Here is a 25,966-nt window from a genome sequence, read left to right as displayed (position 1 = left end):
GGTCCCTTGTTCAGAATTATTGTAGGAAGGAGAATGCAACATTAAACCCCTCCTCCCCCAAACACCCTTTCTTCTGCCCCCCCCCCCCCCCCCCACACTGGACTCACACCCATTTCTCAATCTACATTCCTCCTTCTAGGTTAAACATTTGCAACATTCTGCAAAGGCAAACGCAAAGCTAGCATTTATTGCAAGAGGCCTAGAATACAAAAACAGGGAAGTAATGCTGAGGCTCTGTAAGGCGCTGGTCAGGCTGCATTTGGAGTATTGTGAGCAATTTTGGGCACCATATCTGAGGAAGGATGTGGTGGCTCTAGAGAGGGTGTGGTGGCTCTAGAGAGGTTTACAAGAATGATTCCAGGAATGAGTGGGTTAATGTATGATGAGCATTTGACGGCACTGGGCCAGTACTCGCTGGAGTTTAGAAAAATGAGGGGGTACCTCATTGAAGAATACCAAATAGTGAAAGGCCTGGATAGAGTGGATGCGGAGAGGATGCTTCCACTGGTGGGAGAGTCTAGGACTAGAGTTTATAGCCTCAGAATTAAAGGACATTTCTTTAGTCAGATGGTGGTGAATCTGTGGAATTCTTTGCCACAGAAGTCCGTGCAGAGCAAGTCAATGGGTATTTCTAAGGCAGAGATAGATAGACTCTTGATTAGTACTGGTGTCAGGGGTTCTGGGGAGAAGGCAGGAGAATGGAGAGATAGATCAGCATGATTGAATGGCAGAGTATACTTGATGGGCCAAAAGGCCTAATTCTGCTCCTATCACTTATGACCTTATGAACTCCTTTGTCTCACACCTTCTGTCCTTTCATACTCTGGCCTTTGTCCACCCACCCACCTATCATTACTCCCCCTTACCTGTATCCACTTTTGTCCTGTGTCTCCCATCTTCCAGCTTTCTTTCCCCCCTTCTACAATCAGTCTGAAGAAGGGCCCCGGCTCAAAACATCAGCTATCCATGTTCTCTCTCTCTCTCTCTCTCTCTCTCTCTAGAGAGAGAGAGAGAGAGAGGCTGCACGATCTGCTGTGTTATTCCAGCACTTTGGGTCTCTTTTTCAGAAACAATTATGTTTATAATCTAATCTTTAGATATTAAATCTAATCTAATCTTAACTATTGATTGTCTCTTGAAATATAAAGGACACATAGAACCAATTTACACTTTATTATATTTATAGAAAATACTATTTAGAAATTACATCTGCATTACAAGGGACACCACAGGTGCAAAATCCTTTACGGAAGTGACTGCCATTTGAATAACCAAGACCTTAAACTTTTTTAATATACCAGAATTTTCAATAATCTTCTTCAGAACTGTCATAATCATCTGTCAAACTATTCCATTCATTGACGATGGGTTCTAGTACCAATGGCCGTCCTTTCCTTCTCATGTCTATCAAAAAAAAGTAAAGATGTGCTAACGCATGACTGTTAATATTTGAATTCATCACATCAGCAATATTTTGTTCATCTCAACTTTTAAAACATTTCAATAATAGAAACTGCGGATAATGATCCAAAGTCAATTAATTTCCCCTACAGTAACTGAATCTAAGATCTGTTTCTGAGTGTAAGTGTTCTCACTTCTGAATATGGTACGAAGAACTATGAGGTACTAGGTCAGGTATTACTCAAGGACCAGGACCATTCTCTTTATGCAGGTTCACTCATATTTCTTCCAGATTCAATGCTCCATGGGCAGTCAGTGTAACTATATGTATGGTCCATAGAAAGAACCACTGTTTCTCAAATCAAATGTCACAAAATGCAGAGAAGATTCAGCACAACTTTATCTAGTATTATTTATGCCAGTAATGAGGCTCGTGCTGGGAAACAGCGGGTGGATTTATATGATGACATAGGGACCTGCAGATGTTGGTTTACAAAAAGGGACACATGGGAGAACATGAACAGGTGATGTTTCGAGTCAGGACCCTTCTTCACACTGATTCGACCTGAAATGTCACCTATCCATGTTCTCCAGAGATGCTTTGTGGCCCACTGAGTTACTCCAGCACTGCGTGTCTTTTTAGGTGCATTTATGTGTCTGTCTCCTCTTCAAAATGCACCTTGTGTATGTGAATGGAAGGAGGTTGGGCATGGTTCATAAATTGTAAGAGCAGAATTAGGTCATTTGCCCCACCAAGTCTACTCTGCCATTCAAGCATAGCTGATGTATATTTCCCGCTCAATCCCATTCTCCTGCCTTCTCCCCATAACCCCATGACACCACTTAGTAATCAAGAATCTGTCAATCTCCACCTTAAAAATACCCAAATGGCTTAGCCTCCACAGCCTCTGTGGCAATGAATTCCAGATTCACCACCCTCTGACTAAAGAAATTCCTCATCATCATTCTAAAAGTACATCCTTTTATTCTGAGGCTGTACCCTCTGGTCCTAAGCTCTCCACTATAGGAAACATCCTCTCCACATCCACTCTATCCAGGCGTTTCACTATTCTGTGAGTTTCAATGCAGTCCACCCTCATCCTTCTAAACTCCAGCAAGTACAGGCCTAGTACCATCAAATGCTGCTCATATGTTTACCCATGGTTACTGGTATTAATTGAATGCATCATATCAGAAATATTTTTTGTTCATCTCAACTGTTAAACATTTCAACAATAAAACTGGGGATAATAATCCAAAGTCAATTCATTTCGTAGTTGCTGGTTATGTGATATTTCCAACAATAAAAACTAAGCTAAAGGAAGAGATGTACAAAAAGGTTGGTTACAAACATAACTACTGTCCTCACCTGCAATGATGGGTTGGGTAAACCCACTGGCCATAAAAGGACTTTTCAACCCACCCTCTCCCACTCAGACTTTGCGACTGGAAGGGTTCCTCCTATTTGGCAAACCCTTTCAACTTGGTGCACGAGGCCAGGAATGTCGGCATCAGTGAAGTACAGGTGAGGGCTGGCAGTGGGAGGCTCCCTGTCTTAGCCTACCAATGGTAGCCACACAGCAGTGTTGCAGTTCTTGTATTGATCAGCTAGTGATTCCTAACCATGCGATTAACGAGCAAAGGAAATACTGCATGTTTAAAATGCAAACAATTGTGCTGGAATATATTGTCTTTATTGAACTGGTTTGGCATACCCATTTAGACAAGAAGAAACTAGGATTAGAGGACCTTACCATTGAAAATTGGAAGGGTTCCATCATCTGGCATTTCCTCAAAATAGTTGAAATCAAAAGTAACGTTTGGATTCTGAAAGGCAATTGCAATAAAAACTCTTCAGTTACAGGGTTAATGACCAATATGTATTGGAAACCATCCCCTCACCTTGGCATCTTTGTATGGAAATTTTAAGGTGACTGCCGGCGACTAGGCTGTCGCCAAACGTTCGCCGGGGTGTCGCAGGCATGATTGTGAGGAGTCTTCAATGAATCGCAGCGGATCTCGGAAAAAAATTCCTGATAGAAATTTCTCGGCAACAGCTGGCTTGTTGCCAGGTATCGTAGCTTATTGCGGGCGCTGCCACATGCTGTCCCCAGGTTTGCTAGGTTGTCGCAGATGCATTTAGAAGCACGTAATATTAAATTAAGAAAAGGCATTTGAAGATACCAGAAGATAGTTTTGTTTAATCAATTTATTTACCGTCAGGACATTTGACAGGTAGATTGGAGGCGACAGTTTGGCGGTCAGGTAAGCGTGGGAATTTTGCGATGTTTCCGAAAATGGTGTAATCTCTTAGCCAGGTGCTAGTTTCACAAAAAAAGGTAACTTGTATCGCCCTGACTCGGCATTGTCGTGGTCATTGTCGTAGGGTAAAAGAAAATTTTGGCGATCTGCTACGACTTTGACAGTCGCCAGCAGTCGCCTTAAAAATCGTGTAACTGGGACAGGCCCTTTACTTTCCAAAGAAGACAGGGTGCTCAATTTTTCAACTCGCACTGTTACAAAGTTATCCTAAGTATTAATAAAGTCTCCTAATATCACTGCTTTGTTGTTCTTGCAACACCTGATGAATGAATGAAGGAATGTTTTATTGTCACATGTGACAAGTCATGGTGAAATTCATTGCAAATAGTCGCCCAGAAAGGGCGTTTACAAAGTTAAAGTTACATCTTGCGTTCTTCAGTCTTTCCTTCTAGCTATTTGATGGCCAAGGACACACCCTGTAGCAGGAAGGTGCTTCGCCTGAATTCCAAGCAAAGACTTTGTGGCCTTTCAGTTACATCATTCCTCTCCAGTTTGCAACTGTTTCTTTGTTCAGTCCTGTCACCTAGGCACCTAAACATTTCCCTCTTCCCATCTTTGTCAATAGCTTGCAGCCAGGAACATAATTTAACATTCCCATCTCTACTTAGAGTAAGATACCTTTTATTGATAATGAACAGCTGCAAGTAACGTTTTGTGCATTCAGATTCAAGAACATTTATAATCTAGAAAGAAGCTATTTGGTTCATTGTGAATAGGTAAACGAAGCACTTATCCCCAACCAATCCTCCATCATATCCAAGAGCCTGCACGCCATGGCTTTTCAATTATACATTCAAGTATATTTTCATTGTTATGAGGATCTCTGCCCAGATCATCATTTCAGTCTGAAGAAGGGTCTCGACTCGAAATGTTACCTTTTCCTTTTCTCCAGAGATGCTATCTGACCTGCTGAGTTACTCCGGCTTTGTGTCTATCATCATTTCAGATAACAAGTTCAGATACATATCACTGTATCAAAAATGTTTTCTTCATCAATTCTCTATACCTAGTGGCGCAGCGGTAGAGTTACTGCCTTACACTGCCTTTTGATCCTGACTACAGGTGCTGTACGGAATTTACACATTCTCCCTGTAACCGCGTAGTTTTCTCTGGGTGCTCTGGTTTCCTTTCACATTCCAAAGACATGCAGGTTTCTAGGTTAATTGGCTTCTGTAAATTGCCCCTGGTGTGTAGCGTACATGTGATCGTTGAGGAATGCGGACTCAGTGGGCCGAAGGGCCTGTTTCCATGCTGCCTTGGAGTTAAACCTTATCCCAATTTCTTTTAAGTCTATGTTCCTAGCGTGCAACCCACTCTAAGGAAACAGGTCCTTCTAATTTATTATTTCTCTCTGAATTTGAAGTAACTGAAATAAATCTCCAGTCACCCTTGCTGGAGGCACAGTGGTTTATATTTCTGAGGGAGAGCACTTTGGAGATAGTAACCACAACTCTCTAGGTTTCAAGGTAGTTATGGAAAGGGACTGGGATATGAAGGAAAGCAAATTAAATATAATTAAGACAGAATGGGAACAGTCACTTGCAGGTAGGTCTACATCAGGCAAGTGGGATCATTCAACAGAGTTCGGGGCCAATGTGTTCCCATAAGGCTGTAATGTATACAGCAAGTAAGGGATATCGGGGGCTGGATAAAAATTAAGAGAACCAAACAGCAGGGAGAGGACAGAGGGCCTTTAACAGTACAGAAACTGTGCAGATGAACTGAAAAACAAAATCTTGACAGCAAAGTGGAGGGAAAAACATCAGTAGTAAGATTAAAGAATGTGGCAGCACAGGTAGATAAGGTGGTTAAGATGGTGTATGGGATATTTGCATTCATTAGCCAGGGCATGGAATTTAAAAACAGGGAGATTATAGTATAACTTCACAAACGATAAGATGCAGAACCCAGTCCGAAGAAGGATCTCGACCCGAAACTTCACCCATTCCTTCTCTCCAGAGATGCTGCCTGTCCCATTGATGGTGAGCATCAATTATGTCAAACTTCAAAGCTTAGGTCATGTATAATTTTTAAAGTATTTTGTGGAGAAGAGATTCACCAAGAGTGCTTTGCTTGGAAAGTTCACAAGTCATAGGAGTAGAATTAGCCATTTGGCCTAACGGGGCCGCCATTCAATCATGGCTGAACTCTGCCTCCTCATCCCATTTTCCTGCCTACTCCCCATAACCCTTGACACCTGTTCTAATCAAGAATTTGTCCTTCTCTACCTTAAAAATATCCATTGACGTGGCCTCCACAGCCCGCTGTGGCAATGAGTTTCACTGATTAACTACCCTCTGACTAAAGAAGTTCCTCCTCACCTCCTTTCTAAAAAAGTGCCCTTTAATTCTGAGGCTATGACCTCTGGTCCTAGACTCTCCCACCAGTGGAAACATCCTTTCCACATCCACTCTATCTATGCCTTTCTTTATTCTGTAAGTTTCAATGAGGTTCCCCCCTCAATCTTCTAAATTCCAGCGAGTAGAGGCCCAGTTATGAGTTCTTGGAGGAGAGGACACTTTTCCTCATTGCAGAGGTATCTAAAACTAGAGGGCATGGATTTAGAGTAAAGGGTAAAATGTTTAAAGGGGATGTCAGGGAAGAACATTTTCACCTAGGTGCTGGTTGAAATCTAGACGGCAATCTCTGTGAGGATGATTGTGGCAAATAACAAGCATCTGTTGCCACTGGAATCACCAATGGAAAGGAAATGGAAGGCATAGATAGATAGGCAACATGGACAGAGAGGCCTATTCCTATGCAGCAATGGGAGATTAAGTAAAGTGACAATGGTGAGCATCAATTATGTCAAACTTCAAAGCACAGGTCATGTATAATTTTAAAATAAATTACAGATTCAAGACTATTTTTGTTATCCTTGGTCTTTTGTTTAAAGTATCTCAAGGTTCATTTCATATAACTATCGAACTGTTTAGTGTGACAGAAAAAAATATTGCATTATTACCTTAAGTTTCAGCAAACTGCTCCACGCACCACTCTTCTCTTTAAACAGCGTAATAACAGGCTCTGTGTTTTTTATGATACATGAGCACTTTTCCTCTAAAATACTGCCTTGTAGTTCCAAATCTGCCAAGTACAATTTGGCATCAACAGAGGCACTGCATTTGAATAAGAAATGTCAGATCAATTGATTAAATATTGTAATATATTTTGTAGGCAATCCATATTCTACACACCTGAATATCACTTTGCAATGATCAAATCTGCATGAGTATCGTGTAACATTTTGCAACTTTACATTCAGCACAAGATGATCATCCTTCTGATGCCACTTTATTTCAGGGTGAAAGCTGTAGAAATATGAAGGATGTCAGTTAAAGGACATCAAACCAAATGAACGTTTGAATTATGTAACCTTGTTACATGACTCAGTCACAGATTATGAATAATTATCAGAATGCATAACCTTTTATGTTCCACTGTCGTCTGACTTGATTTCTCTCTGGGAATATCCATGATACCTGTGATCAGAACAGAATGCATCACAAAATGTACACTAATTGTAGAATGCTTAAAAACCACATGCATTCTCTTGGCAATTCTATTTTAAGGATGCAGTTAAATGGACAAACTCTACTGACATTAGGCAAGAAAATCATTGAGTAGAACAGTGCAATGCTGATGTTTCCAAATGAAATAAACACCTGGTTTGCATGACATCCTTAGACCAATGCCAATAACCTGTTTCTAACTCTGGAGAATACGGCATACAACAGATCTTGGGCCAAGCATGTTTAGATTCAGCCAAAAAGCTTTTCAATAAATTATTTTTTTCAATGAAGCTATCGATGCCCTTATTGACCTTGAATCTTAATGTCTCCATTTGATGCAATTTATACTGCACTTTCATCATGCACTACGATACGATGAGACAGACATCAGAACAGATAGTTTCACAACCAAACATTGCTTATAATACAAGCCAAATATGAACTTGGTGCTTGAGATAACTAATCTGCCAGCCAACTGGTTAAAGCCGCAAACATTATGTAGATATGTTTATCTATATCTTTTCCGTCACTATTGAAAGCATGTAGAAACAAAGACCTGCAGATGTTGGTTTACAAAAGAAGATTCAGGGTGCTGGAGTAGCTCAGTGGGTCAGGCAGCATCTCAGGAGACCCGTTGAGATACTCCTGCACTCTGTCTACTGTTGGAAGTATGGTCACTCAAAAAACTTTACTTTAAAACTGATGTGCATTTGAAGTTATTTTTAAATAGAACCAGTTACTGAATAGATGAAATGGCAACAAAAGTGGTTTCTCTGTTGATGAACCATTCCTCAAAAACTAGTATAGATTTCATGCAAATGCAAAAGACATTGCAGCTGACAAAATCGTTTCAATACACAATAACTTCAGGTATATAGAACAATTTCCATTCCATAGCAAAATATTAAGTATAAATATGTCAACCATACCATTATTTCCTTCACAATCGACTGCATCATTTTGTGGGTGAACATTTTGCAAACTGGTCAGTGAAAGCTTCATTTTATTTGCAACCTTATATAAAGTACTTTTGCTGGATGTGCTCAATAACAACCTAAAGTCAAGAAATAGTAGTAAATTAAACTGAGATGTTTGCTCTAAATATAATAAAAAGGAACTCCAGATGCTGGTTTATACGAACGATAGACACAAAATACTGGAATAACTCAGCTGGTTAAGCAGCATCGCGAGAGAAAATGATGAGTGACGTTTCAGGTTGGGATCCTTCTTCAGACTGAAGGGTCCCAAACTGAAATGTCACCTATTGATTTTAACATTTCAATACTCCAACATTGTGTGTCTATCTTATATACGCTGGTTCTAAAACCTGTTTTAACTACTAACTACTGCATAATGCAAAACACAAATGCATTTTACAAATGGTGCAACAATACCGACCTGTCGATAGTTAACTCAAGTCCATTTGCTAACATTAAATTCATACTCTCAGCTCTTCCAGTGAGATGACACAGAACCCTCAGGATGTTTTCCAAAACCTTTCAAAGAAAAACATTCCAAAAGATTTACATTCACATCAGCATGGTGTCTTCACTTCAATGTACATCAGTACTATTCAGTGGAGTTCAGAAGTGATATTAAATGTGAAGTGTATTACACTGAAGAGACATTAAACAGAGATCCTGTGTGACACTTTGCTGATGGAGGTACAAGATTCCACAAATTGAAGATGGACAGGAGGAGTTCTCCCAATGTTTTGCACAATGTTTAACCCTCAGTTAACACTAAAACAACAATCATCCGATCATTCATCTTCACTGATGCTTGTGGGACCTAATTTTATGATCTTATTGTCAATCCCATACAAATAGAGTGATTGTCAGCCTAATTATTTATATATTTCCAAATTTAAGGATATTTTAAATAAATATTATCCTCCCCTCTTCGTTATATACAATTTGATTCAGGAGATACATATAAGAGAAAACTGGAATCTTAACATTAAAAATTATGCATCCAAAAAGTCACATCAAGAGATATTGATGCAAATATATCAATCTGCTGTAAAATGGTAAAAAAATAATTTAATGTATAAAAAAAAAGTATAAATTTTGGAAAATTTAAAATAAAATGCATATTACAAAGTTCAGTTCATACGCAGTAAAACAAAGAGCAATCCAGCTATCCCCATTTCTAACCTCTCTAGATAAATCTCCCGGGCCCGATCAGATATATTCGAGGAGGCTGTGGGAAACCAGAGAAGAAACTGCAGGCACCATGACAAAGATACATGAATCATTACTAGACAAGGGTGAGGTGCTGGAAGACTGGAGGCTGGCCAATGTTATGGCTCTATTTAAGAAGGACTGCAAGGAAAAACCTAGGAACTATATGTTAGTGAGCCTAACATCTGTGGCAGGCAAGCTACTGGGGAGTATTCTGACGGATAAGATATATATGCATTTAGATAGACAGGAATTGATTAGGGACAGTCAGCATGGTATTGTACTTTGGAGATCGTGCCTTACGAATCTGACTGATTTTTTTGAAGAAACCAAAAGATTGATGAAGGCAAAGCTGTAGACATTGTCTACATGAACGTCAGCAAGGCGTTTAGTTTAGAGATACAGTAATGGAAACAAGCCCTTCGGCGCAGCGACCAGCGATCCATGCACAATAGCACTATCCTACACACACCAGGCACAACTTAAACATACACCAAGGCAATTAACCAACCTTCCTGAACGTCTTTGGAGTGTGGGAGGAATCCGAAGATCTCGGAGAAAACCCATGTGGTTATGGGGAGAACGTATAAATTCCGTACAGACAGCATCCATAGTTGGGAACGAACCCGAGTCTCCGGCGCTGCAAAAGCTGTAAGGCAGCAACTCTACTGCTGCTCTGGAAGGTTAGATTGAATGGGATCTCGGGAGAGCTGGCTGACCGAACAGAGAATTGGATCATGGATGGAGGGTGATGGTGGAAGGTTGTTTTTCAAACTGAAGGTCTGTAATTAGTGGTGCACCTTAGGGATTGGTGCTGTGCCCATTGCTGTTTGTGGTTGATATCAGTGATTTGGATGAGAAAGCAGAATGTGTGATTAGTAAGTTTGCAGAAGACATTAAAGTGGGTGGTTTTATAGATAGCAAAGATGGAACGAGCTGCCAAAGCAGGTAGCTGAGGCAAGTACTACAACAACATTTAAAAGACATTTAGACAGGTACATGGATTGGAAAGGTTTAAAGGGATGTGGGCCAAATGCAGGCAGGTAGTACTAGCATAGATGGGTCAACATGGGCAAGTTGGGCTGAAGGGCTCGCCACTTATCCAGTTTACTGTTAAATGTTGAATCTGCCTCTAGTGCTCCTGGTGGCAGTTCATTCCAGGTCCTAACCACTTATTCCATTAAATGTTTTTACTTATGTCATTTGTAGTTTTTTTCCAACACCTCCATTCTCAATCCTCTGGTTGATTCTTCCTCTTTGTATGTACTGTGTCTCTTCATCTACTTCTGTTGTGATGGATACAGTGTGTAGTGTGGTAGCAGGATTCGCAGAGACTTGTAGAATCTGACAGGGACTGCGATGAGAATGCTCCTGCTGTGGCAGAAGTTTCCTCTCTTCTGTCCATCCCCTGGACTGCATTGTCCAGAAGGCTCAAACTCTGGGAAGAGAGACTAGAGATACCTCCGTAAGACATTCCCATGGCAATCGACCCCTCTGAGAAACTCCCACCAGGTTCTGACCCACCGTGGATAACCTGGCGCCGTCTCAACAGACTGAGGACAGGCATGGGCAGGAGCAAATCGAACATGCTGAAGTGGGGATATACTGAAGATACGGCAGACTGCGAGTGCGGACGAGGCCTCTAGACTATGGAACATCGCCTGAGCTGTGACATGCTGCATGACACATGCACTGTAAGGGATCTTGCAGAGGCCAACGACGTGGCACTAAAATTTGCTCGCATTTGACAAACAGTTGTGTGATGACACAAAATAATAATAATCTACTTCTGTTCTCAGGAGAACAACAGTAACTTCCCTGATAAGTATAGAGTCCCTCACCCTTGGAAGCATTTTGGGTTTTACCAGTGTTTTCAGATATCTAAATTACCTGTCAAAATCAGTTATTCATTTTACCTTATTTTCTGATGATTGCTGAATCTTTGCACAAAGGTGGCTGACAATCTGTTGATTTTCAACTTCTTCACAAAACCTGAAGTAGACATTGGATTTAATCTTTCCACAAATTTATGGTAGTTTCAACTTCACAAATTATGAAATCCGCACATTAGCAAGGTTGGTTGAAAAAGGACAAAGATACTGCTGATTTTCATCTGTAGAATTGTAGCTGAATGGCACCTCCAAGCTACTATCTAATCAACGGAGATACAGTCACTGACACAGTTCATTGGGATAGAGGGATTACTGAGGTACAGTGAGAGAGTGTTGGATTACTTTCAGCAGAGGAACAGTCAATGACATGAGGTGCTGAGTGAGGAGTTAAAGTCAGAGCTGTACAGCATGGAAACTCGACCATGCCTAACTGAATTAGTCGCATGTGCCTGCACCTCTCATATATATCCCACTAAAACTAGTTGCATACCTGTCCAAGCATCTTTTACATTTGTTAATTGTGCCCATCCCTACTACTTCTTTTGGCAGCTCACATGTGAAAGCAATTGTCACTCTCAAGTCCCTTGTAGATCTTTGCCCTCGCACCTTAACCACACACCCACTAGTTTTAGAGTTCCCTACATGGAGGAAACAACTGTGATCATCAACCTTTTCCATGATCCACATTATTCTATAAACCTCTGAGTGACAGGGTGAGGGAACTGCATTAACATCATTGGAAATATCGGATTCTACTTCTGCAACCAAAACTAATCCCAGAAGTTCTTTAGCTTTTCACTTGCCTTAAATGCAAACATTTCACTAGATTTTTATTCTTGCAACTCTCCGACTGTGCCATCTTGCCTAAATTGGCTGTCCTTTCTACAAAAGTATATTGCTTCAACTTGCCACCATTAAATTCCATTTGCCCATCCCCCAGCCTGTGACCTTTTGAGGTCCATCACTTTCCTTCTCACTGTTCATCATCCTTCTAAGCTTTGCATCATCCAGAAAATCTGAAAATGTTACCTTGCTGTCCTAAGTACGACATATTAAAAAATAGTATGCTCAAGACTGACCTAAAGGAAGTACTTTAGCCTGGCACCCTCCACTCAGCAGAAACAATAATTTACCAGTATTCTCTGCTTTCTGTTTTGAAGCCAGTTTCCTTTCCACTGTGCTCATGATTCTAATTCTATGTCTAATTTTGCTACCTGGCTTTTGTGTAGGACTGTTAAATATTTTATGAAAATCTACATTCCTTCCATCGACTCCTCTGCTACTGAATCAAAAATAAATCCAGTCAACTTACTCAAAAAATGTTTGCCTTTGCAAATCTGTGTTGGATCTTTATCCATTCAAACCTCTCCCTATACACAACCATTTTTCACTGAGTTTTGTATTCAGAGCTTACGTGACAAAGGTATGCTGACTGAAATGTAAGTCTCTGGCAGGCACTTTTATCTGTTTGAACAGTGGTGTTTATTTTGCTATTTCATGTCTTCTGGTACTTCTATATCTTGGGGCTACTGAAAGATTATGGCAATCCTATAGACATCCTTCCTGGATACATCTCATCTAGACCAGGTAATCTGTTTACCTTAAGCAAAGCAAGCTTTAAGAGTACCCTCGTCAATTTCCATCCCAACCATTGTTTCTACAACCTCACCGCCTGAGATTTTGCAAGAATTATCTTCCCTGCGATGTGAACTTTAATTTCATCCATTTTATGGTTTTCTTCCACGTGTATCATCACTTTTATAAGGAAGATATATTGTCAATCCATTTTACCTGTTGGATGAAAGAAGCTCAGCTAAAGCTTCTGTAACAGCTTGCCAGATGTTACTTTCCACTGGCATCTTCAATAAATCGCAAAGAAGCTTTAATGCATTGGCATCAGTAAAAGATGAGTACAGGTCACTACTTTTGCCAAGAATCCCAAGTGCAATACATACACTTTCTTGTAGTTCTGAATTAGCTGCACCTAAAATGAAAAGAATTTTAGAGTAATTTTGAAAACATAAATTATAATATTGAACAAAATTCTGTGAGATAGCTAAAACTCTATTTTGATCGTAAAAGCAAAACTGAATTCATTCTCACCCTGAAGTAGGCTCACGAGTACATAAATTCCTCTTTCTTCATTGATTTCATTGTAATCTCTACTAATAAAAATGAATTTTGAAAAATAAACACTAAGAGAACAATTCAAATTGCTTCGTCATAAAGTTTTGTTTCACAGCAGGTACATCTATGAAACCCAATATTATCATTAAAATAGCTGCCACTTGTCACTGTGCTCTCTCGTCCAGGTTGAGATATTTTCAGATTAATGGTAGTTAATTTAATGATTACATTTTACCAACAGTAGTCATTAGCCTGCATTATAGTGGACCATGAAAGAATACTTCACTTCACCTAGATGTCAAGTAAAGAACAGAACTCTAAAAAGACCATGTGTAAATTGTCTGTTAGTCCTTTTACCTGTGGTGTATAATATAGTTTTTCTTGTTCTTTTGATATTGGTTTCTCCTAATAGTGTTGAAAGCACAATTCTATTGATTAAAAAGATTTAGGTTTAATTTCTGGCCTCCTCTGGATTGGCTGTTCACATTCAGGGTAACAGCACAAAACAACTCCAAAGCAAAGTGCCAAAGGAGAAACTAATTTAACCTTTTGATTCTCATCATCTGATTTAACTTTTTTAAAATTGGAGCTCGGACTTTGGTTCAGATGTGATACTCTCCACCCTGGCCTGTTTTTTTTGGTCTGAATTGGTAAGAAGAGTCAATACTTGGGTAAAGCCCTCCAATGGGGAAAGCAGGAAATTTGGCTATATGTGTTGCTTTTAAAAAATGTTTACAAACTAAGTTTGTGTGCATGCTTTCTATCAGAATTCATTAGCAACAGTAATCGTAAAGTGTCTTTATTGCTGTTGGTAGCCTAGAAACAGACTTTGGAATCACAACTACTTCAGAGAGTATTTTATCCTGCAGCTGAACCCATCTGTTTAGCAGATTTCAAAAACTCCTTAAAATGCCTTGCAAAGTTTTCTTTCATTCACCATGATTTTCATCATAGCTGAGATATTTAAATAAGTGTTCAAAATAAAAGTTCAACCAAAAACGTTGGAAAATGATTACATGTATCCACGTTCTTCAAACTAAAAGCGTGGTATTGCCGAGAGAGATTGACATACACGGGTCTTACCATACTTGCATCGCATATACTCTGAGTCTTACTGTACTTTCATCTTATATACTATGACAGTCTTACCGTACTTGCATCTGATATACGAGTCTTACTGTACTTGCATCTTATATACTATGGGTCTTACCATACGCATCTTATATACTATGAGTATTACTGTACTTGCATCTTATACACTATTGACAGTCTTACCGTACTTGCATCTTGGCCATATGTGTCATTGCGACGATTACATCAGCTTGTTCTTTTGGAGCAGATAGGAACCGCAGCAATCTGCATAAGTAGCGCAAACAACCAGATTCGGATAAACCCTCAGCAGGATAATGCAGTACCAAGTTTTTGAGTTCTTCCACTATTGAGATTCTTAAAGTAGATGCTTTAAAATAAAAATGATTAGAAATATGCTCAAATAGCATTTTATTAGATGAAGTGATTCATTTATATTTTATAAAACATGTTATTCAGAATTAACAGAACTAACTCTAAGCAAGCCATCTTTGAGATGAACTGAACTTCATCAATTTCTTATCTACCTGTCACCGTACCTAAAAACTACTGCAATCTTGACCAAATTAAAACTTAAGTTCAAAATATAAATTAAAAAACTACCTGAATGCCAGCTTTTGACCCAAGGGGTAAAAAGCATTGCTATAGAGACATAGAGTGATACAATGTGGATGACTGTATCACTCTATGACTCTATAACAATGCTTTGTTATAGAGTCTTCGGCCCTTTGGTCCAACTACACTAGTCCCACCTGCCAGTATTTGGTCCATATCCCTCCAAACCTGCCGTATCCATGTACCTGTCTAACTGCTTCTTAAATGTTGGGTTAGTCCCTGCCTCAACTACCTCCTCTGGCAGTTTGCTCCATATATCTACTACCTATTGTGTGAAAAAGTTACCCTCAGATTCTTATTAAATCTTTTCCCCTTCACCTTATGTTCTCTGGTCCTTGATTCACCTACTCTAGACAAGAGACTGTGCATCTTAAAATGCACATAACATTGATATGAAAATGTTAGTTACATGGAAGTCTGGACAAACTCCATTCTAGAGCACTATGCTCAGATCTATGCATTGTACCTTAAGTGTATACTGTACATTAGACTGGGAAGGGCTGTTACAAAGATCAATGGTAAAAGGATCAAAGTGAAATGCTAGGTTGCATTAAATAGTCTTTTTTTTTTAATTCACTCAAATATACAAGATTAGCAGTGATTAAACTGAAGAATTTCAAGTGATTAAAATGAATCAAGTATGTAAAAGGAGAGAAACTATTTCCTCTGGTGGAAGTCCTCAACAAGCAGGAATAACTTCACAATTAAAACTATGATTTGTGTTGTGTTGGGAGGCATTTCTTCACAAAAAATGTTATGGAAACCTATAAACCAAACTCAACTACAAACTCCTGGATCAAAGCCTCAGCAACCCTCTCTACAACTGGATCCTAGATTTCCTGACCCACAGATCCCAATCAGTGAGGATAAGTGACAAGACATCCTCCACCTTAATTCTCAATACCAATGTCCCATAAGGATGTGTTTTCAGTCCCTTAATTTACTCCCTATACATTCACAACTGTGCAGCCACATTCTGTTCCAACTCCATTTACAAATGACACCTCCATAGTGAATCTTGAAAAAGTGCACCTTCCCTATATCTGCAACGCTCGAGCATGTAACACTATATTCTTCACTCCGCACTTTGTCATTTCACTCACCTTTTCTTATCAGATTCCATCATCTGCAGCCCTTGTCTTTACAATCGTCTCCATCTTTCTCTCCCCACCTGACTCATCTGAAAATCAATCCCTCGTTACCTGGACCACCTTGAACTTGCCACCTCCTGCCAAGAATACTGTTGAGTTTAATAGCAACAGGTGTGTAGTTGTGGGTTTCAGATGCCGAATGAACTAAGGCAGCCTGAAGTTGCTTTCCCACTAATATATGGTAGATTATATTTTAGGTTTTAGAATTTTAAATAGAAACTTGTATATCAATACTGAAACTTACAGATTTAAAACAACCCACCAGTACAATTTACTATTTTTTAAATAATCAGGCAGGCACTTACAATGCTCATCTCCCAAAAGCGCATACAAGGATGAACAAAGGCAAAGAATGGAACTCCTTTGCCCATTTTCTCGTGCTTCTTCTGGAAACAATTGATTCATAGCTGCAGGCGTCCCTCGTCCACATCCCCTTGATATAATGCATTCTGACAATTTTATGAAGCATCCATTAGTAGGATCTTGCAAATCGACATGGTAGAATTCAGAATTAGCTACAATGGAAAATAAACACAAAAACACGAGACAAATATTGTTTTGTTTTATTTTTAAATCAGACTTGCAGTATAATCAAGGAATTGATGGTGATGCATTTATGTTGCTATGTTAGTAGAAATGTTCTCATTTAATCTGCAAAAGTGCCAAAAGGTTGCCAAGGAATTTCAAACACACCAAGCTTTGTATATTAAAAAAGCCACAAAGTGCTGAAGTGACACAGTAGTTCAGATAGCCTCCAGGGATGCTGCCTGACTACTGAGTCACTCAGCTCTTCAATCTCATACATAGCCAATTCATAAACATTGGTTAATTCTAAGAATTGATTCATGTATTGAGTGGAACAAAAACGAAATGTTCAAATTCTGCACAATATTTAGCATGCAGAAAGATAAGCTTACAATTAAACAAATTACAATGGTTACTTGGAACTTTGAGTCATATTGTTGTCTGTAATTTTCTTCCAGAAAAAGAGAAATTACATTGAATAGAATGTTTCCTAATCCAGACGTAACATCATGAAAAGCCATTTAAAAACACTCAAATCCAGGAAATAGTGTATTAAAACAGTTAATTTTCAGAAAATAAATCCAAGACTCATAATAAATAACCCTCTTATATTCAAATACCAAATTTAGCAGTGAACTCCAAGTCATGAAGTTTCAACAATAATAATGTCAGGCCTATTATAATTCTGAATAATAACAGAACTATCATTTCAACACAACTTACTTGATTCATTTCTACTTTGTTCTATAACTTTAGCTTGGAGTTCCTTGCTTTGAAAAGTAGTCCATATCAACTCTTTAATCTCTGGACTCCAGTTCTTTCCCACACGTTCTGCACCAAATAACGAACAGCAGATAGCCTGCAACAAATGCCATGATAATGAAGTACATAATAATTAACAATCATTTGAGAGATCTAAAGGCAATAGTTAAATTAATGCTTCAAGCTAAAGAAAATTGAAAGAAATTAAACAAAATTAATGATGGAGGAGGAAACCTCTTGCAACAATTGGCATGACGTGTCTTGTCCTTTTCTGAAACGCCACCCAATCTAATCCAGCCATAGATGAATCCCCCTGCAGCTCATAACTCTTCCAAGTACTCACCAAGCCCTTTTCAAATGTGACGGAACATTCTATTTCAGCCACCTTTTCAGGCAATGAGTGGAAAGCTCTTGTTGTTTGTGTAGAAAGATATTTCCTTTTCTCTCCTCTAATCCTGCAACCAGTTACCTTAAATCTCTGCTCTTTGGTGTTGTTGTTATACATTTTATCAAGTCTCCCCTCACTCCCCTCTATTCTAAAGAAAGCAATCCTAGTTCATCCTATCTTTCCTCATAGCTGTAATTTTCCAGTCCAGGCAACATCTTTGCAAGTATCTTTTGATCTTTCTCCAGTTCAATCACATAATTTCTTAATGCATAAACATACAACTTTAAGTAAACTGGTTTTAAATTTGCTTGTACGTTGTATTTTTGGAGAATTTTCATGCAAAAAATGCAAAAGCATTCCATCTGATAAATCAGTTATTTTGTGATGTTTTCTTAGATACATACATAGACAATAGGTGCAGGAATAGGCCATTTGGCCCTTCAGGCCAATGTGATCATGGCTGATCATCCAGTCAGTACCCCGTTCTTGCCTTCTCCCCATATCCCTTGATTCCGCTAGCCCTAAGAGCTCTATCTAACCCTCTTCACGGGTTCATGGGCCTGCCCTCGGCTCCCCCGTCCCCCCTCCTCTCCCCGGCCGGCTCAGCGCCTTCCCCACGCCGCCCAGAGGCATCAGCGCAGCAACAGTGGGAGAGTCGCCGCCACCGCTGTCTACCCACCGCACTGAACATTCGCCCAGCCCCGCTCCGCTCCACAAACTGTGGCCGCCCGGGCCGGGAGGTGGGTTGCAATGCAACCTCTGTTGGGGGGGGGTTTAGGGGGAGGGGAGGAGGTGAGGGGGGAGAGAGAGGGAGAGAGACAGGGGGGGAGGGATGGAGGGAGGGAGAGTGGAGGGGAGGGAGAGGTTGCTGCACCAATGCAGGAGAGGTTTTGGCTCAACGGGTCCACTTGGTCTAGTGTGCTCCAATTTTGCCCACTAATCTCCTGTGTGGGACCTTATCAAAGGCTTTCTGAAAGTCCAGGTACACCTCAACCACTGGCTCTCCCTTGTTCATCTTACCTGTTACATCCTCAAAAAATTCCACAAGCATGATTTCCCCTTCATAAATCCATGCTGACTTGGACCGACCCTTTTACTGCTATCCAAATGCACCGCTATTACCTCTTTAATAATTGACTCCAGCATCTTCCACACCACCGATGTTAGGCTAACTGGTCTAAAATCCCTGCTTTCTCTCTTCCTCCTTTCTTAAAAAGTGGGATATTAGCTACCCTCCAATCCACGGGAACTGATCCAGAATCTCTAAAACATTGGAAAATGATCACCAATGTGTCCACGATTTCTAGAGCCACCTCCTTGAGTACCCTGGGATGCAGACCATCAGGCCCTGGGGATTATCAGTCTCATCAGTCTACCCAACACAATTTCCTGACTAATGTGAATTCCCTTCAGTTCCTTTGTTACCTTAGCTTCTCTGTTCCCTAGTACATCTGGGAGATTGTTTGTGTCTTCCTTAGTGCCCTTTCTTACTTCTCTTATCATTAAAAATGTTTATATAAAAACAGAGATATATTTATTTTAAGAGCAAAATTCCTGAGTATTTTCCCAATATGGTGCAGAATTCATGATTTTTGAGCCTGATATGGAGCCACACTTCCCAGGCACTGCCATTCATTGTGCATGTCTGCCCTGGTTTATCTTCCCAAAATGCATTACTTTGCACTAGAGTTAATCACTTCACTTCATTTACATAATTATCCAAATAATTAATATACATGACAAACGTCATCTCTGCTGCAGGACACTGATCATCGGCCTCCAATCTGAAAGGTAACCCACCACTGTATCTAATTTGCTTGTTCACCCTGGATCCCATGTCCAATGGACCAGCTGATTGTGTGAAGAATGCTCAAAAACTGTGTAGTTTATGTAGACAACATCCACCGGCCTAACCTCATCAAAAAAACTAGTTAAAATTCACGAGATACAACTTCCCAGGCACAAAACCATGCTAATTATTCCAAATGCAAATCCTCCACTGATTCCCACCACTGATGCAAGGCTCATTAGCATGTCACTCCCTGGCTTGTCCTTGCAGCTTCTCCAGAGACATTAGCCACCCTCCAATCCTCCTGTACCTTATACTGGCTAATGAAAATACAAAAATCTGTCAGGGCACCAGTGATTTCTTCCCATGCTTCCCACAACATCCTCTCTACCCTATGATAAATTAATCCACGAAGATTAACATGTGGAAGTTGTGCCAGATAATTTGATTACATTCAAACTATTTGTAATGATTTGATGCTTACAGATGGACATAATGAATAATTTGGTTGTTTGTACCGTAATTAACAGTTGAACTGACCTGAAAAGGAAGTGCAAGGGCAGCTTTCATTAAAGGTTGAATTTTGTTCAGAGAAATCCAGCTGTATGACCCAAAATCCACAAAGAATACATGGTAGTTGTTGTTAGAATAGTCAGCTGACATGATTTTCACTCGGCACCACCTTAAATTAAGGAAGTCTTGATTGTTAGTTTTCTAAACACAGTACAAGGCACTGTTAATTTACAATTATTATAAATGTTCACTTTCTGTCTTTACATTCAATATAGGCATTATTCTTTCAAAAAAGATTCTAGATTGAGGACACCTTCAGGCCTTTGAATGCAGTTGCACTAAGGCAGTGGTTTTTGATTTTAACTGCGGATCAAAGCAGAGAATTACTTGGGCTTGATCAATTTTAATGATAAAATCTCAAGAGATCTGGGAAAGACTGCCTGGCCATCAGTGCAGCAGCACAGCACCCAAGATCAAACGGGGACTAGTAACTGTTAGAAGGCAAAACTACAATGTGGATATTGCAAGTCAAAACCATGTTTTTCCCTCACCCCAGAGTGGCGAGGGAATAACAAATATTTTAAAATTTAAATTAAAGTACATATTATTGGAATACCATGTCGGAACGTGCAAAATAATTTGTAAAATCGATGAATATTTTGCTTTATATAGGCTTTTCTCATGATTTTTTTCAAGAAAGGTTCAATGACAGGATCGCCATCTCTGCACCTCAGCTTCGTGCTTAGGTCAGGTTGTTGCTTGTGTACTGTGGCAGTGCACAACTACTTGTGCACTGTGAGGGTATACAACAGTACTTATGTACTGTGAGGGTATACAACAGTACTTATGTACTGTGAGGGTGCACAACAGTACTTGTGTACTGTGAGGGTACACAACAGTGCTTGTGTACGGTGAGGGTACACAACAGTGCTTGTGTACTGTGAGGGTACACGATTACTTATGTACCGTGACGGTGCACAACTACTTGGGTACTGTGAGGGTGCACAAATACTTGTGTGGTGTGACGGTATTTGTGCTGTGACCGTACACAACAGTACTTGTGTGCTGTGAGGGTACTTGTGTACTGTGTCGGTGCACAACAGTACTTGTGTACTGTGAGGGTACTTGTGCTGTGACCGTACACAACTGTAAGAGTGTACTGTGAGGGTACTTGTGTACTGTGTCGGTGCACAACAGTACTTGAGTACTGTGAGAGTACATGTACTGTATTGGTGCACAACAGTACTTGAGTACCGTGACGGTTGAAGAATGAGAACCAACCTTAGATACATTCACCGATCTGGCAAAGCAAAAAAAAGCTAGAGGGTTTATAAAATTGTCTACATGTTACCTTTTCTTTGTTGTACAGAATGTCAAGCAAATGTCACCAACAATTGGCATGTAACTACTTGGAATATGATCTTGCTTTTCTATCGCTTTTTGGTTAATTTCATCCTCCAAAGCACCCAATCTGATAAGAGAAAAGTAGCTCTAGTCACTAGTTCAGTTTCAGAAAGAGTATTCCGAAACACAGATATCACCATTCTAGGAATTCTTCATGAATGTGCAGAAACACAATATGGTTTACTCACTTTTCCTGATTTGCTACGGCCTGCAAATAGAAGCACTCTGGAGTATAAAATTCAGAGATAATAACGGAATGATAATTTCCATCATTCTCAAGAATGGCACATTTTAAATCTTTACCATAAGATAACCTATAAAGTAAACGAGAACATTTCTGTAGAATTTGGATTAAAATAATATGACAGCTAATGCCTTTAAAATTTTTAAAAATATTTTCTTGATATTTAGCAAAGCTGGAAATGGAAAATAAAAATGCTGAAAATACTCAGCAGGTTAGGAACAAAAAGAGAGATACAGATGCTCCCCGACTTACAATGCTTCGACTTGCAACATTATGACTTTACGATGGTGCAAACGCTGGGCAACGGCAGCTTGCCGCAGCTCACTTCCGGACACGTGATCAGGTATATTAAATGCATTTCAACATGATATTTTAAGTTTGCGATGGGTTTCTCGGAATGTAACCCCATCGTAAGTTGAGGAGCACCTGTAATACATCCCACTGTCCAGGGAGCCAGAGAGTCTATCTAGGTGAAGCAGTGATTCACTTGCACTTCTTCCAATCTAGTGTACGGCATTCTGAATTCACAATGTGGTCCCCTCTAGATTGTTGAAACCATTTGTTTTGCAGAATACCCATGTTGAGTCTGCAGAAGCGACCCTGTGCTGCCTGATGCCTCCCATATTAATTCTCCAACTCACACCCACTATGATCCATTGGTCTGTTGCCTCCGGTACTGCACTGTACCCAATGAGACCGACGTGAGTTTGGGGAAAAATGCCTCATCTTCCATCTGGAAAGTTGCATCCTTCTGGACTCTTTATTGGTTTCTACAACTTCAGGCAAGTTGATTTCTGACTGTATCAGTTGTCCATCTACGGTATTGGCTCAGCACATTTGTCTTCTCCTCCAGGAATAGAGGACAAATCAAGCCCAACCTGCTCGCTATATCTCCTTGTTCTGCATTTTGTAATGCCTACGTTCTTTTGTCTTTTTTCTTACTCTTCATCTGCTCCCTTGTTTATATATTTTTTCAATGGTCACTCCGGTTCTACCTCATCAGAGACCGTTCCCTCCTCCCCATCCGTCTTGCAACTTAATAAGCTTTTTTGCCAATCCCTTAGTATTCCAGGCAACCCTAATATCTTCACCTTGAGTCTGTCCATGATCCCAACCAATGGCCCATCTAAGTTATCCTCTGTCCCTTCCCAGCCTTTACCTTCTTATCAGTGCAAGCCCACCAAATTATTGAAAATCAAGTAAATAACAGAGAATTGTAATAGACATTCTACAACAAAATGACAGATAAAATGCTTATTAGCTTAAATTTTGGTAAATCTAAATATATTTTGTTGAATGTGATCCATCCGATGTCCCAGGGTATTAGATTCAATCCAGCACATAATTGCATTTGAAATTGCAAAAGGTTGGAAGGAGTTGAAGATCTAATCCCGGTGAGAAGCAGAAGGATTGTAATTACTTTCAAAGTTGATAATTGCAATTATTTAGTTGATAAATCCCAAATCACTTACTCCTTTTGGGAAGAATCCTCATCTGGTACATCAAATCCAGCTGCCCTGCAGAGAACCTGCACCCTTTCAATATGTCTCACATTGTCAGCTCCAAATCCAGAATTCATGATTTCTGAGCGAATGTTATAGTCTAATATTGTGGTTTTCAAATCAGGTAATTTAGACAGGTGAACCTTAATAAGAAATAGAATGAACAAAATTCATGGCAAGACGACTATCTGGTGGACTGTTTCATTTTGACACCGTTAAAATATAATATCATCAAAAATAAAGTAGGTTACCTGTTACACTGATCACATTTAACAAATCTATAAACAAATAAAACATTCATGCATTTGTTAAATACTCAGGCATGTGAGTGAGGTAAAAAAAAGAAGAGGAAAAGAGCTGAGCGTTGCGCAGCATTACAGCAGGGGTCAAAAAATTGGAAAATGTTTGAAAATGTACACGCAAAATTACCAGTTTCAAGCCTCTTTTGGTGCATTTCAAAGTAAAAACGGACATTACAAAATAATGTGAATATGTCGCTGTATACTAATAACATTGAAGTAAATCCGCACATTAATTGATAATCAGCCCAAAAAGGTGGTAATTGGCTTTTCTGCTGTGTTTTATATTTCAACCCTGTCTTAATTAATTTAGTTATATGATCTTGCACTTAAATTTAATATTTACACATTACAGTTCCACCACTGATTTTTCTGGCACTCTTGGTTCCAGAGCTTTGCTGGTTTATCCAGCCGGCCAAGGAAGGCGGCTATGAGGATAGATTTGCTGGCTCTAGCTGGGCTGGAGTTCCAGAGCCCCGGCCGCAGGTTGCAAATTCAACCTACCGATCGGCCGTGGAAGTTCCGATGAGGTCGAGATTGGCTGCCTTGCCCAGCCTAGGTGCCACATTTTCGGGGAGACTTCCAGGGCACGGGGGATTTTTCACGGAACCCCTAGCGACCTCTAGCGTAACCCTAGTGTTCATTACAAGTCTATACATCGTTTATTTTCTTTTTTTTCCGATCTGATTTCTCCGTTGGTAAACGCGATTTTGGCAAAGTGAAAAACACGGAAATCATGCAAAAAGCGTGGAAAATGGATTTTTAAAACGTGGAAATCCGCGGAAAATTCACATGCCTGAATACTTGTCTCCTAATTTTTCCACTGATATAAAGACAATGCTTATGAAGTGAATATTTATTATTGTTATTCTTAAGAAGCAAGCGTAGTCAAAATATACTCATTACTAACATTGTTTTTAAATAAAAATATCAAGTAATGGATTTTAAATGTATTGCCTTAATACTCATACAAACACGGTGACGAGCCTATACCTTTCATGCTGCAACCTAACTAGTGAATGTTCATAATTAGAGCCAGGATTTTGCCATAAGTGTCTTTTCATGCCTTTTTCACGATCGAATGCCTAAATCAGCTTTTTTTTGGCCGTGTTAACGCAACTTATAAGAAAATTTCCACCACCGGGATAAAACTGTCGGTTGTTCATTCGTGGGTAGTGGACGACGCCCCATTTTTTTGCAGTCAGGCTGTAAAGTGGATGTTAAGTGGTGATTGGAGAGGGGTGGGTGGGGAAGGGTCCAGTCTTTTCAAACTGGAGTCAGGCTGTGAGTAGGTGTGAAGTGTTGGTTGGGGGGGGGTACCAGGGTTAAGTTTCTGTTTATCAAACCTGCAGTAGAACTCGTTCAGGTCGTTGGTCAGCTGATGACTGTCCAAGGAGTGGGCGGTTTTCCTCTTGTAGCTTGTGATTTCTTGGAAGCCCTCCCAAACTGAAAAAGTCATTAGCTGAGAACTTGCTCCTCAACTTCTCAGAGTACCTTTCCTTGGCAGCTCTGATTCATCTTCTCAGCTTGTACCTGCCTGCAGAGGTCTGCATCCCCGCTCCTGTAGGATCTACTCCTGCAAGCGTCAAAATGCCTAAAGTCAAGTCAATGCCTTGTAAAAAACTGAACGATTTGGTGAAAGTGTACGGGACAGATATATTCTCTACAGACAACTAACTGTGTGCTGTTTTGCAAAGCATGTGAGAAAGCAGTGAATCACAAGAATGAATATTTTGTCTCCCAACATATACAGACAGCTAAACACAAGTCGGCGACAGAGAAACTGAAGGCGGGAAATACGTAAGCTTGTCTCCTCACTAAATTTACTGCTGGCTCCAGTCGCAAATCTGAGTTTGAGTGATCTGTGCAAGGCATTCATTGATGCTGGAATCCACTGTGGAAATTGGAAAACAAATCTCAGAGGTTTTTTTAGAGGATTACACAGAGGAACATATATCAAGCGAGTCATCATTACGGAAAAATTATGTTGACAGCAACTTCAACATTGTTGTGCAGAAAATTAGAGATGAAGTTGCATGCAACAAAATATGGATCTCAATAGACGAGACAACCGATGCTGTGGGGAGATATGTTGCCAATGTGGTCATCGGTACACTGGAGACAGGTCAACCATCAAAGGAGTATTTGTTGACATCGGAAGTATTGGAGAAGTCAAACAGCTCAACTATTGCTCAGTTGTTTACATCTTCACTTGCTGTACTTTGGTCAGAAGGTATAAAACACGAGA

At 39.9% G+C, this 25,966-nt stretch overlaps 1 protein-coding gene across 1 annotated transcript in view; it reads right to left on the bottom strand.

Moving 5' to 3' along the window:
* Window positions 1–1,214: 1,214 nt before the first annotated feature.
* The window catches only part of tdrd12 (tudor domain containing 12), a 75,941-nt gene continuing 51,189 nt past the window's right edge, over window positions 1,215–25,966 (bottom strand). Inside the window, exons 26-42 of the mRNA XM_078401536.1 lie at window positions 23,390–23,562; window positions 21,862–21,987; window positions 21,621–21,740; window positions 20,297–20,438; window positions 17,541–17,676; window positions 16,598–16,807; window positions 14,713–14,896; window positions 13,414–13,475; window positions 13,102–13,294; window positions 11,335–11,410; window positions 8,634–8,731; window positions 8,165–8,289; window positions 7,151–7,205; window positions 6,921–7,034; window positions 6,689–6,842; window positions 3,156–3,228; window positions 1,215–1,404 (exon numbers count right to left, since the gene is read on the bottom strand). Of these exons, the coding sequence (XP_078257662.1) occupies window positions 1,307–1,404; window positions 3,156–3,228; window positions 6,689–6,842; window positions 6,921–7,034; window positions 7,151–7,205; window positions 8,165–8,289; window positions 8,634–8,731; window positions 11,335–11,410; window positions 13,102–13,294; window positions 13,414–13,475; window positions 14,713–14,896; window positions 16,598–16,807; window positions 17,541–17,676; window positions 20,297–20,438; window positions 21,621–21,740; window positions 21,862–21,987; window positions 23,390–23,562 (2,139 nt within the window). The 3' untranslated portion in view covers window positions 1,215–1,306. The remainder of the gene's footprint in view (window positions 1,405–3,155; window positions 3,229–6,688; window positions 6,843–6,920; window positions 7,035–7,150; window positions 7,206–8,164; window positions 8,290–8,633; window positions 8,732–11,334; window positions 11,411–13,101; window positions 13,295–13,413; window positions 13,476–14,712; window positions 14,897–16,597; window positions 16,808–17,540; window positions 17,677–20,296; window positions 20,439–21,620; window positions 21,741–21,861; window positions 21,988–23,389; window positions 23,563–25,966) is intronic.

The sequence above is a fragment of the Rhinoraja longicauda genome, chromosome 6 (assembly GCF_053455715.1).
Source record: "Rhinoraja longicauda isolate Sanriku21f chromosome 6, sRhiLon1.1, whole genome shotgun sequence".
Taxonomy (NCBI): domain Eukaryota; kingdom Metazoa; phylum Chordata; class Chondrichthyes; order Rajiformes; family Arhynchobatidae; genus Rhinoraja; species Rhinoraja longicauda.
Note: the sequence above shows the minus strand (reverse complement) of the source record. Positions and strands in the feature narration are given on the sequence as shown.